The 14937-nt window shown below is 34.0% G+C and overlaps 2 protein-coding genes across 6 annotated transcripts; one reads left to right on the top strand and one right to left on the bottom strand.

Moving 5' to 3' along the window:
- The first annotated feature begins 1193 nt into the window (after positions 1-1193).
- LOC120166638 (bHLH transcription factor RHL1-like) lies at positions 1194-3808 on the top strand. 2 transcript variants are annotated; one of them, XM_039175873.1, is made up of 7 exons: positions 1194-1754; positions 1845-1949; positions 2037-2198; positions 2311-2376; positions 2732-2797; positions 2992-3060; positions 3290-3808. In XM_039175873.1, exons 1-7 carry the CDS (start codon positions 1248-1250, stop codon positions 3698-3700), a joined length of 1386 nt encoding a protein of 461 aa, XP_039031804.1. In that variant the 5' UTR covers positions 1194-1247; the 3' UTR covers positions 3701-3808. The 2 variants fall into 2 exon arrangements, with proteins under 2 accessions (XP_039031804.1, XP_039031803.1); XM_039175872.1 differs by having other exon boundaries at positions 1194-1760.
- Positions 3809-7916: 4108 nt separating this feature from the next.
- LOC120166650 (cytochrome c oxidase assembly factor 6 homolog) lies at positions 7917-10231 on the bottom strand. 4 transcript variants are annotated; one of them, XM_039175888.1, is made up of 4 exons: positions 10082-10231; positions 9836-9973; positions 9639-9714; positions 7917-7969 (listed from the first exon to the last, which is right to left on the bottom strand). In XM_039175888.1, the coding sequence occupies exons 1-4, from the start codon at positions 10163-10165 to the stop codon at positions 7932-7934; spliced, it is 336 nt and encodes a 111-aa protein (XP_039031819.1). In that variant the 5' UTR covers positions 10166-10231; the 3' UTR covers positions 7917-7931. The 4 variants fall into 4 exon arrangements, with proteins under 4 accessions (XP_039031819.1, XP_039031820.1, XP_039031818.1 ...); XM_039175889.1 differs by lacking the exon at positions 7917-7969 and adding an exon at positions 8977-9241 and having other exon boundaries at positions 10082-10228; XM_039175887.1 differs by lacking the exon at positions 7917-7969 and adding an exon at positions 9349-9513 and having other exon boundaries at positions 9546-9714; positions 10082-10227.
- Between the last annotated feature and the right edge of the window lie 4706 nt (positions 10232-14937).

The following is a 14937-nucleotide window of genomic DNA, read 5'->3' as shown; positions in this document are numbered from 1 at the left end:
CCAAACATAATTTTTTTAATAGAACATAAAATAATTATTTTTGAAACTATGGGTATAGGCTTATACAAATAATGGAGTATAAAAATATACATTGCATCTACTCTTATTCAGAGCAATATACAGCATTACTAGCTGGAAAATCATTAAGGGCTTCCAAGAAAGTTCATGGGGACATTTGTTTACGATGAAAGATTGCAGAACCGTATCATGATCTTTCTATTAATATCCCACATCGGTTGCTAACTTGATCTTGAGCTGAACATTTCAAAGACTAATTTAAAATTAATACAACCAATTAGATAGCGTCTGAATATATTGTAATACATAACCTCAAACATTATATGCACATTACCGACCAACAACCAAACAATGTAATCATGTTTTTCTGATGTTGTAGTTGTAGTTCAACTAGCAAGGTGTGAGTATGTATATGTATATATTGATGTGTTATGATTATAATCTTTTGTTAATTGAATACCTGTCAAAATAAGTTATTTTAATTAATTTAATTAATATTATTGTTTTTGTAATATATAAAAAGACTTGAACTCAAATATGAAATATTATATTATCTTTCAATTTATAAATGAGAAAGAATTTGATTGTTGTAGACTTCGTTGATCTCTTACTAAATAAATTAAATTAAAATAATTATTTTGAATAAATTAAATAATTTATGTATATTTAGTGATAGAGTTTAGAAATATTTTTGACGGTGATTACACATGTATTAATAATATAAAACTTTTATTTAAATTAATATAAATAAAATTTTAAAATAGATGTAACCAATAAAATAAATAAATAATTAAAAGCTAAAATAAAAAAAATGAAGTTAATATGATTCATGAAATAACTAGGCAAGTTACAAGACTACAAGTAGATGAAAATGATAGTGAGTTTATGTGTAGAGATTTTAGGTAATTACCTTACGCAGTGATGATGATGATGCATTTAAGTAATTAAACTGAAAACGACACCGCAGAGTCCGCACTCTCTCTCTTGTTTTTCTTTATTTAATAATCCCATCCCTTACAGATTCAGAGAAAGAAGAATCCTCCGTTCCCTTCATCTTCACTCTTGGCAACCACAAGGAGGGGAAAAAAACCTTCATTCCCAATCAGAAACACCCTCCTCTCAGGCTTCTTCTCTAAGTTTCCCTTTCTCTAAATCACAAACTTTAAACAGTTAAACGATTCCTCAAACTCTTATATATTTTTTATTTAACACAGTTGTTTGGGGGAATTATGCAGCCTTGTAGCCGTGAAATGCAAGCAATGGACTCTCTCTTAAACCAAACTCAACAAATCCCTATCCAAGACCTTCAAAGCAACAGTCAGCAGCAGATCCAAAGCCCACAGTTCGATCCCACTTCCTCCCACGACGACTTCTTAGAACAGATGCTCTCCGCTCTCCCTTCTTGCTCATGGTCCGACCTTAAGTCACCTTGGGACCCTCCTAAATCCGATGAAACCGGAGCTTCTAACCCCGACTGTAGTGTCGGCTTCCACTACGATGAGATTCTGGCCTCCAAGCTTAGACAACATCAAATCAACGGCGGCGGCGGCGGAGGGTCTTCTCCTGCTACTGCTGCCATGGAAATGATGATGCAGCAGCAGATTATGTTACCCGGAAGAGGCGTCGCCGCCGCAGGTGGAGGAGGGTTGACTATGCCTTTGTCTTTGGGTAGTGGTGGGTCTCATTGTCAGAACGATATCGTCGATGGGTCTGCGTTTAACTCCCCCAATCAACAGGTTCACGTCAGTTTTCACCGTCTCTTTGGTTTAGTCTTTCGCTAGAGTATAATATAACTAATATATAGATATATCAATGAACGATTGCAGGGTGCAGAGGGTTCAATGCAAGCTTTGTATAACGGCTTCAGTGCTGGACCTTTGCATGGGACTAATCAATCACCGAACCAGTCCCAGCGTTTTCACCATCCTCAGGCAAGCCTTGTTTTCTCTCTGCACTTTACCCAACGAAAAGCAGAGCCTAAAGCGGGCTAATGTGTATAAGTATTTTATATTATTCAGGGAGGCAATATGCAGACGCCAAACTTCGGAGCAACAGCAGGGACTGTAACGGAACAAAGTCAGGCAAGTGGTTCGACGACCGGAGGTACACCGGCTCAACCCAAACAGAGAGTTCGGGCTAGAAGGGGCCAAGCTACCGACCCCCACAGTATCGCTGAAAGAGTAAGCAAAGCCGAGCCTCTATCGTTGTTTGTTTTACCGATGATAGTACCGTACAGATAAGCTCAAAAATGATCTGATTCGATCCGTATCCTGAAACGATACGTGTTGACAGTTACGTAGAGAGAGAATTGCAGAGAGAATGAAAGCTCTTCAAGAACTGGTTCCCAATGCCAACAAGGTACGTACACTAGCTCCCGTCTCCGGCTTCAAACTCTTTGATTAATCTCGTCCGCCAGTTGTTTAGGGTACCGAAATATAAGGACGCGTGCCTGTTAGTATGATAAACTGATCATCACAGACCTGTAACTTTAATGTTTAGTTGGTCCCCATCTCGATCCCGATATTTACTCCAGGAAAAGAGTTGAGTAATTAGTAACTGAATGTATCAGGTTTTAGGATTTTTTTTCAAAAAAAAAATCATCATTTTTATCTTTAATAATTAAAATAAAGTGATATTATGAAAATAATTAATCCATGTTTTTATGATTATTATGATCAATAAGTGTTTTGATTTTGTGGGTGTGGAATGACAGACAGATAAAGCTTCAATGCTTGATGAGATCATAGATTATGTCAAATTCCTCCAGCTCCAAGTCAAGGTTTTGCCCCTCTTAATTTTTTTTTAACTTCATTATGAACCAATTTATTTTATTAAAAGAAATTATGAATGATTCGCTGAACTGCTTGACATTGTTTTTAAGATTATTTAATTATGTATACCTAATCCAGTTGTAATTATATGTATGGGCCTTTCTGACAATTAAATTCTTGCTGTTTCCTGGAAATTATGTAGGTTCTGAGCATGAGCAGATTGGGCGGTGCTGCTGCCGTTGCTCCCCTTGTTGCTGATATGCCTTCCGAGGTAAAACCCAATCGCCCTAGTACGTCTGATTTTATGGGTGGAAAATGTAAACATAACAAGACGGTTCTGTCTTGTCTTGTTTAAAATCATTCTGTTTCTCTCAAATCAAACCACAAAACGACAAAACAAAAGCAGCACGCTTGCCCCCCACTGTCATAGATTCGTCCTCCTTTTCCTTTGTTTATTTTGGTTTTGGGCGTTTATTTTTGTCCAATCATCTCTTTTTTAGGGAGGGGATTGCGTTCAGACGGCATCTAACGGTGGTGGGTCCATTCAGCGGAATTCTAACGGCAACCAAACGCCTGCGAACAACGACAGCATAACGGTGACGGAGCACCAAGTGGCCAAGCTTATGGAAGAAGACATGGGCTCCGCCATGCAGTACCTCCAAGGGAAGGGTCTCTGCCTCATGCCCATTTCTCTCGCCTCCGCCATCTCCACCGCAACGTGTCATTCCAGGAACCCCATGATCAACAATGCCAACCCAAATAAGGGCGGCGGCAACCACCCTTTACTTCAATCCAACGGCGAAGACCCTTCCTCGCCTAGCATGTCCGTGTTAACTGTGCAGTCAGCCACCGTGGGTAATGGCGGTCTTGACGGCTCCGTTAAAGATGCTGCCTCGGTATCCAAGCCTTGATGACGGCGTTGACTGACTGACACAACAAAAAGGAAAGAAAGATGGCAGCTTTAAGTCTATGAAAATAAGGTGGTCTCCAAACGACTCCGTATTTACACAGACTTTGAGCAAAGCCTGGCAACTAACCTAACCAACCCCAACAACAGTGGACAAGAAGAAGAAGAAGAAGAGGATCAAACCCAAACAACTTATTATTGTTATTATTAAATAATTTTAATTGTTCTTTTTGTTGGTTTTTCCTTAACTTTATTATTATATATTTTTAAACTTAAATGTAAATCAAAATGAATGGCATTAATATTTTCAATTTCCTTTTTAAGTGTGGGCGTGCTGATTATATTTGTATTAATTATTACCAAGTTTAAATTACATTTGATACCTTACTAGTGTATGATTTTTATGTATGCTCCATAAATGATTAATGTATAAGAAATATGCATCCAAGATTAGGGATGGGTAAGGAGTGAGACGAGGCAATTTTTTGTAGTTTTAATTCCGATTTAAAAAATTTAAATGTTTTTATTTGATTTATTTTAGTGTTTGATTATATTATTCTGTTTTAAATTAATTTTACATCCTAAAATAAAAGTACATCTTGAATTTATTTAAATATTTTTTTTTATTTTTATTCAATAAGTTATGAAGATAATATACATAGAGAGATTTTGTAATAATTATATAATTATAACATAATATTATATTAATTTTTCAAATTAAATTTTAAAAAAATATTTCAAATTTGATTTGATATTAACTCTCTTATTCATAACGTTATAATCCACTCCTAACATCATATCCACCTACGAAGCATTGAACTATAGTATGTATTATTAACATGGTTTGTTTAACTGGTAAGCAACTTGATATTACTTAAGTAAGATTTCAGATTTGAATTCTTGTATACGTATAAAATACCTGCTGAAAGATTCACCTACCAAAACTAAATATACAATTCATATCGATCCTGATTAGTTAAGACAAAATTTTAGAAGCGGAGGGAAAAACACCTATAATATGTATTGGATTCATTGTTTTGAAATAATTACGCAATTATTATACATGTATGAGTCGGAGGCAGGCCAGCCAGGTTTGAGTAAATAACGTGCTTTTATAAAGGTTTAAGCAAGTGGTCTGTAGTGAGAAGTAAAGGAACGTGGAATGGCTTACAAGTTACAAGTCAACGGGCGAGCTGCTTTTGTTTATCTTCACTTTATTATCTCTATTATCTTAATAAGGGTAAATTATACAAATCATCATCGGACTGTATAATGTTACTTTGTTCAGTTCATCAACTATTAAAAGTTGAAAAAATGATCATTTGATTATAAGATGCTATTATGTTCGATCCCTTAACTAATAAAGTTACAAAATAGTCTCTCAATTATAAGACAATACTTTTATTGAGTAATTTGATTATTAAAAGTTATAAAATGATCATCTGATTGTTTATATGTTCTAAACTCTTCATTTTCCGTTGAAAAAATTGATAGTCATTTGAGTTAGACGTTAGTCTACTGACTGAGATATGATAAAATCATATTTTAATGATGTCTATTGACATAGTCAATGGCCCATTACCTTCAAACACCAGCTCAACGACATAATACAAGTAGAGATTCAATCTACAAAATACAACTCAAACATTTATGAGATCGGATTTTACTATAACCTAGTAAGCAAGTTAATGTCCAACTCGAACGATTTTTAACTTTTTGACGAAAAATGACGAGTTTGAAACATATGAATAGTCGAATAACTATTTTGTTACTTTTAATAGTCACGAGACTCAACAAAACATTGTCTTATAGTCAAATGATCATTTTATAATTTTCAATAAATGAGAAACTCAACAAAGCAACCCCTATAATAAAATGACTATTCGTATATTTTACCCTTTCAAATAAATGTACACAGAAATAAATGATGGAACAGATATGATTAATTATTAATATTGGTTGTGCAACCTTTACACGCATTCCAACTGCTTGATGAACTAACATACCCCTCTTCACTTTGCCTTTTAATATATAAGCTTAGGTGACTTTCACATTGTTTCCACGCTCCAAATTAAATAGATAACTATTTAGAAAAATAATTTCAACTAACAATCAGTTGGTCTAGTGTGATGAGATATTAGGTCCTTTAAGTAAGGTCAAGGGTTCGAATCCTGGTGTTTGTGAATGGAGCAAACTGTATTGGGAGGATCGCCCTCGCCTTTGTAGTACCCGATCTGGATTAGTCGGTCAATAGACGGATATCAATGATTAATTCAAAAAATAATAATTTGAAAGTTGTTCTTTTAAAAAATGAGGTGATTATAAAATATTGTTCAAAATTTTATTAATTCATTGACAACGCACATATACCTAAAATTATTTAAAGTCAGAACTTCGAGAGGGAGTAACATTTACTTTACCGTTAGAAAAAAATTAAAAGTTGTTATAAATATGCGAGTGTTTGACTCAATCTACAGATGAGAAGAAATTACGAAGCAATATAGTCGATCTCCATGGTTTTCATCGATAGAGTCAAAGGGAATTGACTCCATTTGGCCTTGTTAATTTGTACTAAAGCTTGTCTAATCCATCATCTTTAATTAGATAATCTTCCCCAAGAAACATTCAACCAAACAAGACAAACAATCACTAACTAGTTCGCAGTCAAAGGTTTTGAATGCATTCGGAGCCAGCGTCGGACTGTGTTTGTTTTCTGTCGTCACCGAAAGTGATGGTAATTGATATTATTTAATAATTAATTTAGACAGATCATTAAATTGTTTAAAATGAGGATGGTTGTTTTAAGAGACATAAGGGCCACACACTAGTAATTAAGTAAATGTTTGACGAACAGAAAGATATTTTAGAATAAACAAAAAGAAAGGGGTGGGTAGCAACTAAGGAGTGCCGGGTCAAAGCTCGTTGACTTCTCGATCCTATCATCGGAGAGTGGCGGTCTTTAACCCAATGGATTAATAATATCAGTATACTTGTATATGACAAACTAGTTTGGTTTCCTCATGTTAAATGTAATTATCAGATGCGAAAAACAACCATTTACTTGGATTCATCATCAGATCCCTCCAAAGAATAACTAATGGGAATAACAACAACAACAACAAATATATATGACCCACTCAAGCAAGAGGGTCACTGAATCCAAGAAAATTCAACACTCTCGGTTGAATTCGGTAAATATATCATCATGTTGTAGTTATTGGTAGTTATTGGTTCTCGAACCCATAATCTTTAAAAACAAATATTATTTTAACTACTGAGGTAAATTAATTCGTGCTGTTGTTCTTACTATTAAATATATGGAAAAGCTTTAAAAAGTTAAAACCTACCCAGAACCGACAACCGACAACCTTGAGTCCGAGAAACGTAGGTTCAAAATGGTTGCCTGTCGGGGCTCATATTTTCAGCAATAATAAAATGGTAGATGACCCAATTTTCCCCAGCTGAAAGGCTAAAGGTAGGTAGAGTTGAGAGTAGACTGATTACCTACAGCTTTTTCACATTGAATTGGACAACACTTGCAGCAATCTCTTCATAATATTCCATTGCCTGCATGAGATAGAGAGTGATGTGGCAACTAATCTCCAGTTTTAACCCATCTTATTCATATCATAAAAAATATACATCCGCAAGAGGCACGTGGGAGTATTAAGAAACATGAAGTCCACTACTTTATGTCAATGACATATTATATGGACTTTAACTGCTATGAGCATGATACAGAATATTTTTAGCCCATTCATCTGCTTCAGCAAGCCAGTTAAAGCTACTAGTCCATTGTCTAAATTCATTCGGAACAAAATAAAAATAAATGAGAACCATTAAACAATGAAGTAGTTAAGATTTCGGAATCATAAGTACTGTTCTACAAGTACATTCAACAGTTTAAAATATCTATTCAGAGAAAGAAAAGAAGTTTAAAATATTTATTAGCTGCCTTCAGAATTCACTCTCATTCCTTTCCCAAGACCACCTCTTACAATAAATTTAATGTTCTGTCTGCATGTCTACAGAGAGTGTTACATGACAGATACCGTACCATGTGTTAAAACTCACATTAAATCTGTATAAAACACATATTAGGCAAAAAAATGTATACAAACTTCATTTGATACATGAATCAAGTCCTTGTTGAAGCCAAAACGCAGCTTCATCAGCTGCGTGATGAGTAACAGGCACACGCATGGTACTAGCAGAGCCAGATCCAGTGACTGAGCCTAATGCATCAAATAAGATATGGAGAAACAATGGGTTTCTGCTAATACACAAGCAGAAGATATGAATAAAAAAGTTCTCCATGCATGTTTGAAATAAACTGCTCAGACTAATGATAGGCCTTCTGCTTTTGATAATTACAGAGGGCAGGTTAAAAAGGGAAGAAAATCAATTTTTACCATATACTATTGCTGGTTCAACAAATCTTGCAACGACTTGTAATTCAACAGTTATGACTTCCAAAACTAGATAAGTCTTGAATAGAGTTCACATAAATATATACGTCAACTTCGAAGGTTGTAGTAGTGGTCAATGTTATGGCACAAATTAATGTTGATACGGGATATCGGATTGAGAAGGGAAGTAGATCAAGTTGCGGATTTGACTTAAAGTTCTAGACAACTCCCAGGTTGTCAAAGGCACATCCTAGGCACTAGAAGCCTTATATACCTCTCTCTATATTGATATAAATAACTCTGAAGTGTTGTATAGCGTATCACAAAACATGCAATTTTTTAAAGGTCAATTTGCTTCATTTCCTTGTGGTTTCGAATGCTTAAATATCAAGAAGCATAGAGTTTGATTTCCGGCTGGCTTTTGTATGCATATTGCCTTACAAAATAAGTGTGCCTAGGCAAGCCACGCACGTGCCCGATAAAACGCGCCTCGGCCTGAAAGGATCTATGGCACTTTTGTTGCACAATGCTTAGGCGCAAGTGCAGCTAAAAACATACATTGACAGCAGTGGGAAAAACAAAGATAAGCAACTTGATGTCAACAGGGAACCGGAGAAGAATTCATAATGAAGGATAGATAGATGCAACAGTACCTAGTCATTATGACGAAAAATAACAAAAGCACTGCAAATCTTATACATAGAACAAGTGATAGTCTATATTTATAAGAGGAAACAGATGAAGAATAATTGATGACAAGTTTGATAAAGAGTTGTGAACAGAAAGATAAAAAGGATTGAAAAAGAAGAAATGCCTTGCAACATAAAGACCTGTGGATGGTAATAGGAAGAACGAAGAAGTCTACTAGACATTTACATGGTAAAAGCGCAAGTCTAATTGAGATAATATAGAAAGCCAACAGTTGGAATAAGAAGTTCATTGAACAATCAAAACCTTAAACAGACATCTTCCTAGGCGTGCCTGAATTAACAACAAATGGGTTATAGAATATAAGAAATCAACAAATCCCCAGTGGTTCAGCAAATTGTAAATCCACTTCATTGGGAACATCTCACTGATAGACCATGATGGTCCAATCTTCATTAGTGGCCCAACCCAACCCAAGCCTTACACCCCTGCCAAAAATAAGTAGACTTAACCATATGAGTACTGATCACTTCAAATTCATCCATAATGCCACTCATTGTTTTCAAAGTTGAATCATCCTTTATGATCATCTATAGGAAGCATTGAGTCGCTATGAACAAAAATAACCATGAATCACAAAAGAAATGACATCATAGAACAAAATGGCTAAAAACAAGCCAAATTCATAAACCAATATCATTTCTTTACCAGATATCCAGTTTCCCATCAAAATGGGTAAGCATTTATGTCACTGTATATCCTAAACACTACACAGAGAACAATTTCATCAAGCTAAAGAATCCCCTAACAGTCCAAAAGCTTCTATAAGCATTTAAGCAGAGGTTGGGGGCTTGAAAGTGTAAGGCTGTGGAAGTAACAACGGACCTCTCCTCGTTTCCTTATCATCAAGCAACCTCTGCGCCCGCTTAGTCTTACAATACTGCCTATCAAAATGCTTCACCTACAAACAATCCAAACCAAAAGAAAAGAAAAAGAAACCAAATGCAGCCCGAGATAAAAAAACAGGGAAGATGGAACAAAATTTATGGTTAAATTGCTAAGATTAGAAAACAATTAGTTACCCAAGAAACCCGGCAATTCTTAACGTATTCCTCCCTGGATCTTTTGCATTCAGTGGGGTACAAGAGTCCCACTGATCCGATATCAGTGGGTTTCTTGTCCGAGTGATTTTCCAAGCATGAATAGAAAGCATCACGAGCCTTTTGTCACCCAAACCCAAATGAAGAAAAGCAAGATTCAGATTCTATTCTAAGGGTTTCTCGCAATAAATTAGAGAGATTGAAAAATATGGGTATGAAGAGAAAAACCTTGTAGCAAGCTTGCCTGGCTTGGAAAAGTACGTCGGTGTGGACTTCATCTCGTTTCCCCGATGCATAAGTTTCTAGCGCCATTGCTTTACGATAGTTACCCCCCAAAACAAGAAAAAATGGCGACGATGCTTCTTTCAATTGTCAGACACTACAATTAGGATTTGGGCTAAATAGAACAATGGTTTAATACCTTCATCCGGAACTAAACTGGGTTATAGTAGGCGCATTGAGTGTTATCCGAAGGGCCCCGTATATTGCAAGACGATTTTTTGACCCATCAGGCATCTGGCTTTTTTTATTTAGCCAAGTAAGACACCCAGATTTTTATTTTGGAATCTACGGCATTTTTATGGTGCTCATATAACTCGTCATGTTAAGTTGATGAGTTTCAATAAAAATATTTTTTATTCAAACTCGTCATCTCAATACCTCGGCATGACGAGTTTTATATACCGTAAAAAGTACAGTAGATCCTAAAATAAAATTGTATGTACCCTATTTTATAAAATTTGTTTTGGGCTGCCCTGTTGGGCAAAAAAGTCTTGCAAAGCCGCCGTTTTTACGAAAGTAAAATGAACCATATATACTTTTTTAGTACTATTTAAAATTAAGATGAAAAATAAAAATAAAAAATAAAATAAAATCTGAAATTATATTAAAAATTAAAAATTCTCATATACAAATGAGATAAAATTGAGGCAAAAAGCTATAAGAAGTTACTGTACTATTGACAAAATTCACTGTAGCTATGTATTATTTTCTATTAATATAGCCCTTTAACTTAGAAAATAAATTTAATGTAGCCCCCAACTCAGAAAATAAATTCAATTTGGTCCTTTGACCAACGCTTTTTCGTCGTTGACAATTACAATGTTAATGTGATAGTTCATGATGCTGACATGGAAGTCTAGGGTAACATATTAACATAGTGAATGACATGGCAGATTGACTAAATTGGTAACTCAAACATGACAGATGAACTACTACATCAACATCTTTTATCGCCACATCAACACCGTGAACTGGTACGCCAGTATTGTAACAGTCAGCTACTAAAAATATTGGTCAAATGATCACATTCGTTTTTTTTTTTCCTCTAAAAGTACATGGACATCTAACGCCTTTTTGCCAAAAAATGATTAAAGAGTTACAATTTAAAAATTATATTGATTGTAATCTGGTCTTAGACTGTTTTATTAGACAAATATCCCATGATTAATTCTTCATCTAATTTTACCCTTTCGTTTACCGTCTTTTAGCCACTCGTTTCTTTTTTCATGTACCCTTTGTTTAAAGCTCTCTTTCGTCTTCATCTTGTTGTTTTCATGGAGATTTTTCAAGGTATTTTAACTCTTTGTCTTTGTATTTTTAAGTAGTAAATTTTTATTCGCCACTTTGCTCGACAATGGGACGAGCTAACGAGCTGTTTCTATAATTTGCACAGATTAATCATTGTCCGGGTAACCATTTTCACCTGCCTCCCTGCTTGTGGTTTTCATTACAAAGCAAGTGCCATGATGAAGTCTTTGCTCTTTGATCCATACATTATACTAAATTACGGTTATGAATGTTGCAGACATTATGTGATGTGTAACGGTTGTTTCGAATTTGATTAAATTTTTCAAAAATATATAAAGAAAATTATATTTTCTAGAAGAGTGATCATCTCCACCTGTCCCACTTATGTTGATTCCTTATTTGATCTCCAACATCTTGTTAGAAAAAATGTGAAAAATTGGAAAATTTGAGGAATATTTTCTAAGTGCAAAGATGAATAATCAAATAATGAATTTATTGATTCATATTCTACTACGTGATAACTTTACAATGGTATCTTATATGCTCAAAACGATTGAGTGATGAATGAGAAATCGATACTCAAAGTAGGATACATGTGAATTGTGTTGTGTAAGGAAAATGGGATAACTCATCCCACATTGGTGGGATATTAAGCAAGTAAATTATTTATATACACAAACTTATTTATTAATCATAGAATGACTTATATTAAAATTTTGCCTCCCATGAAGGTGCAAGGGTACACGGTTGGGGCACATTTGTACGATGTGGGAGACGTGAATAGCTGGACCGGTTGAGTCCTTCGAGGCTTATGGATATTTTACCATCTACTACGAATTAAACATTTTCCGTATTTTACCATCTACTACTAATTAAACATTTTCCTTAAGTGAAACTTATTTTTTTTAATATTCTAAATTAAAAAAAATATTATGCGATTTCCTTTTAATTTAAATATTAAGTATGGCATGACTTGTAATTCATGAATATATGCGATATAATACAGTGTTAATTGATTATTTTTATTTTATCCGGATGCTAATTACCAACCGAATTTTATTTAAGACGATATTAAGTGATTGTTTCCGATTTTATTCGAACACTAATTAATAGTCTGAATATATTGTTTCCAATTCGTCTCCATTGTGAATCACTATAAATATCGTGCTAACCTACTAGGTTAAACACGGTTCAAAAACTCTCTTCTTCCTCTCTTGTTTTCGATGATAGTCTCTAGCAAGATTTGGTTCATGATCTCTCAAGTTGTGCTACTGTGCGCTGATCATATCTTTGTTGTATCCTGTGAGACAAATGACCAAGATATCTTGAGCACTAAGGAATGGCCAAAATTTTGTCTTAAGGAAACTGTGTTGTTGCAAGCCTCAACCTAATTCAAGTTCAATATCCTGTTATTATTCGAGTTATTTACTCTAAATTGTTTCTTATACTTTATTAATAAAATTCGATTTTTTTCCGTCTCAGATTATATAACACATCCCTTATTGCAATTAGCTGGAACTATTACATTGTGGGTAGGATTTGCATGGGCAATAAGAAAGAAAAGGCTGGCTGGTGAGGAACAAGACAGCACCTAAGAACCATAACCTAACAATATGGTCCTTTTGTCTATGGTCCAGTCCGATTCTTGAGACCCAATATTATCGTTCATACATTTTATTTAATTATATAAATTTTGATGGGTCAATAATTAATATTATCTATTTTTAAAAAATAGTGTACATTCTATTTTATATCATCATTACTTTTTTAACCGAATGACCTCAGTAGTAAAATAATTGTTCTTCTTTGAGGTCCCGGATTCGAGCACCAGAAATGTCGGGGTGTGTGCGTTCAATATAAAATGGTTGAAAGTTTTTTTTATAGAAAGTCTATAGTTTTATTAAAAATATAAAATATCCAAAATAACAATAAATATTTACAAACATAATTGTAAACTTAAAACATAATTATGGCATTTTCCTATTATAATTGAGACAAAAACTAGCATCCTATATCACATAAGGATTAAAGAAGAAAAATGTTAAAAAACCTAACCAAAAACTCGAATAAAATAAAAATATGAACAAATCCGACTACATCAGTAAACGAACCACAAAAGGGGATGAAGCTACTAAAAGTAGGGGTGTGCAAAAATATTCGACCCGATTGACCTGACCCGCCGACCCGAACTTAAAAAAAGCGTGTAATTTTCTAAAAAAATTACCTGACCGGGTTAGGTACCCGGACCGACATTTCCCGGGTCGGGCACGGGTCACAAAATTGAGTTTTTCCTTACCCAGGTACCCGATTAGTTTTTATTTTTTTTATTTATATATATATAATATATAATATAATATATTATTTATATTATAGATTATTAGATTTTGTATTTTGAACTTTTAAATTTTATGTTCATATGTTAGAGTATGTAATTCGAAGTTTCTAATATTTAAATTTGTGTATATTTTTTTAAATTAATAATTTAAAAATAAAAAAAATAAAAAAATTGGGTACTGGGTACGCGATTACCGACAACATCCAAGTCGGAACACGGACTGAGAAATCACTGATCCGGATGTTGCGAGTACCCGGTACTCGAAAATCTGAGTACCTGAATTTGCAACCCCTAACTAAAAGACCACCAACAAATCGCAAATCAAAGTCAAACGACGTGGGAAATCCATCAACGAATGCAAAATGTGTGTCCAAATCAATCTAATGGTCCAAAGCATGAAAGTTCATCATTATAAAAATTAAGCGCCATCTTGATCAGTCGTGACGATATCAAATCCAACCCTGAGAAAAAATATAAACAAAAACAACTGCAAAAAATCGTAAACTACCAGAAGACAGAGAAAAACATGTCACAAATACATAGTTAAACGGCCATAAAGGCAAAGAACATATTACCAAAACATATTTATTCTTATAAAAAACTAAAAGAAAAAAGGAAAAAAGATAACCGGAAGGCTACAACTAACATTAAAATCGGTGTCTCCGCCTATTAAACAAATTAAAGAAGAAAAATTTAAATTGATCAATAAAATTAATACAAGTTATAAAAAAAAAATCACATAATTAAAAGTTATCTTTAAACAATATTACTTATCTAAAATTAAAAAAAAAACTATTTTTTAGTCTCAAACCTGAGTATGTGGACCCAGTAAAAAGCTCCTACTGTGGGTGATTATAAAAGAATTTCCAAATACATAAGGGCTCAATTTCGTACAACAGGCCCCAGTGGGGGCCTGTAGTGAAATTAGACAACAAAATAAGATTTCAATTATTTTGTCATCAATCTAATCCATCGGGTAAATGGAAACTAAACACCGACTCTCATAGATTAATTATTTTGTAACCATTTCAAACAAAAATTGTGTCGTTTAGGGGACATTTTATTTTCATTAAATAAAAGATAATAATACAAACAATTATTAAAAATCTAATAGAAAATAATTTAATTCCATCAACTATATGCTTCGATGTTCATTTTTTCAAAGGATAATATTCTTAATTTTAGTATTAATTTCTACCAATGTTCAAATCATCAACAT

Source organism: Hibiscus syriacus, unplaced genomic scaffold, assembly GCF_006381635.1.
Source record: "Hibiscus syriacus cultivar Baekdansim isolate YM2019G1 unplaced genomic scaffold, ASM638163v2 tig00111641_pilon, whole genome shotgun sequence".
Taxonomy (NCBI): Eukaryota; Viridiplantae; Streptophyta; class Magnoliopsida; order Malvales; family Malvaceae; genus Hibiscus; species Hibiscus syriacus.
The sequence above is the reverse complement of the archived record's forward strand: the minus strand, read 5'-3'. Positions and strand labels throughout refer to the sequence as shown.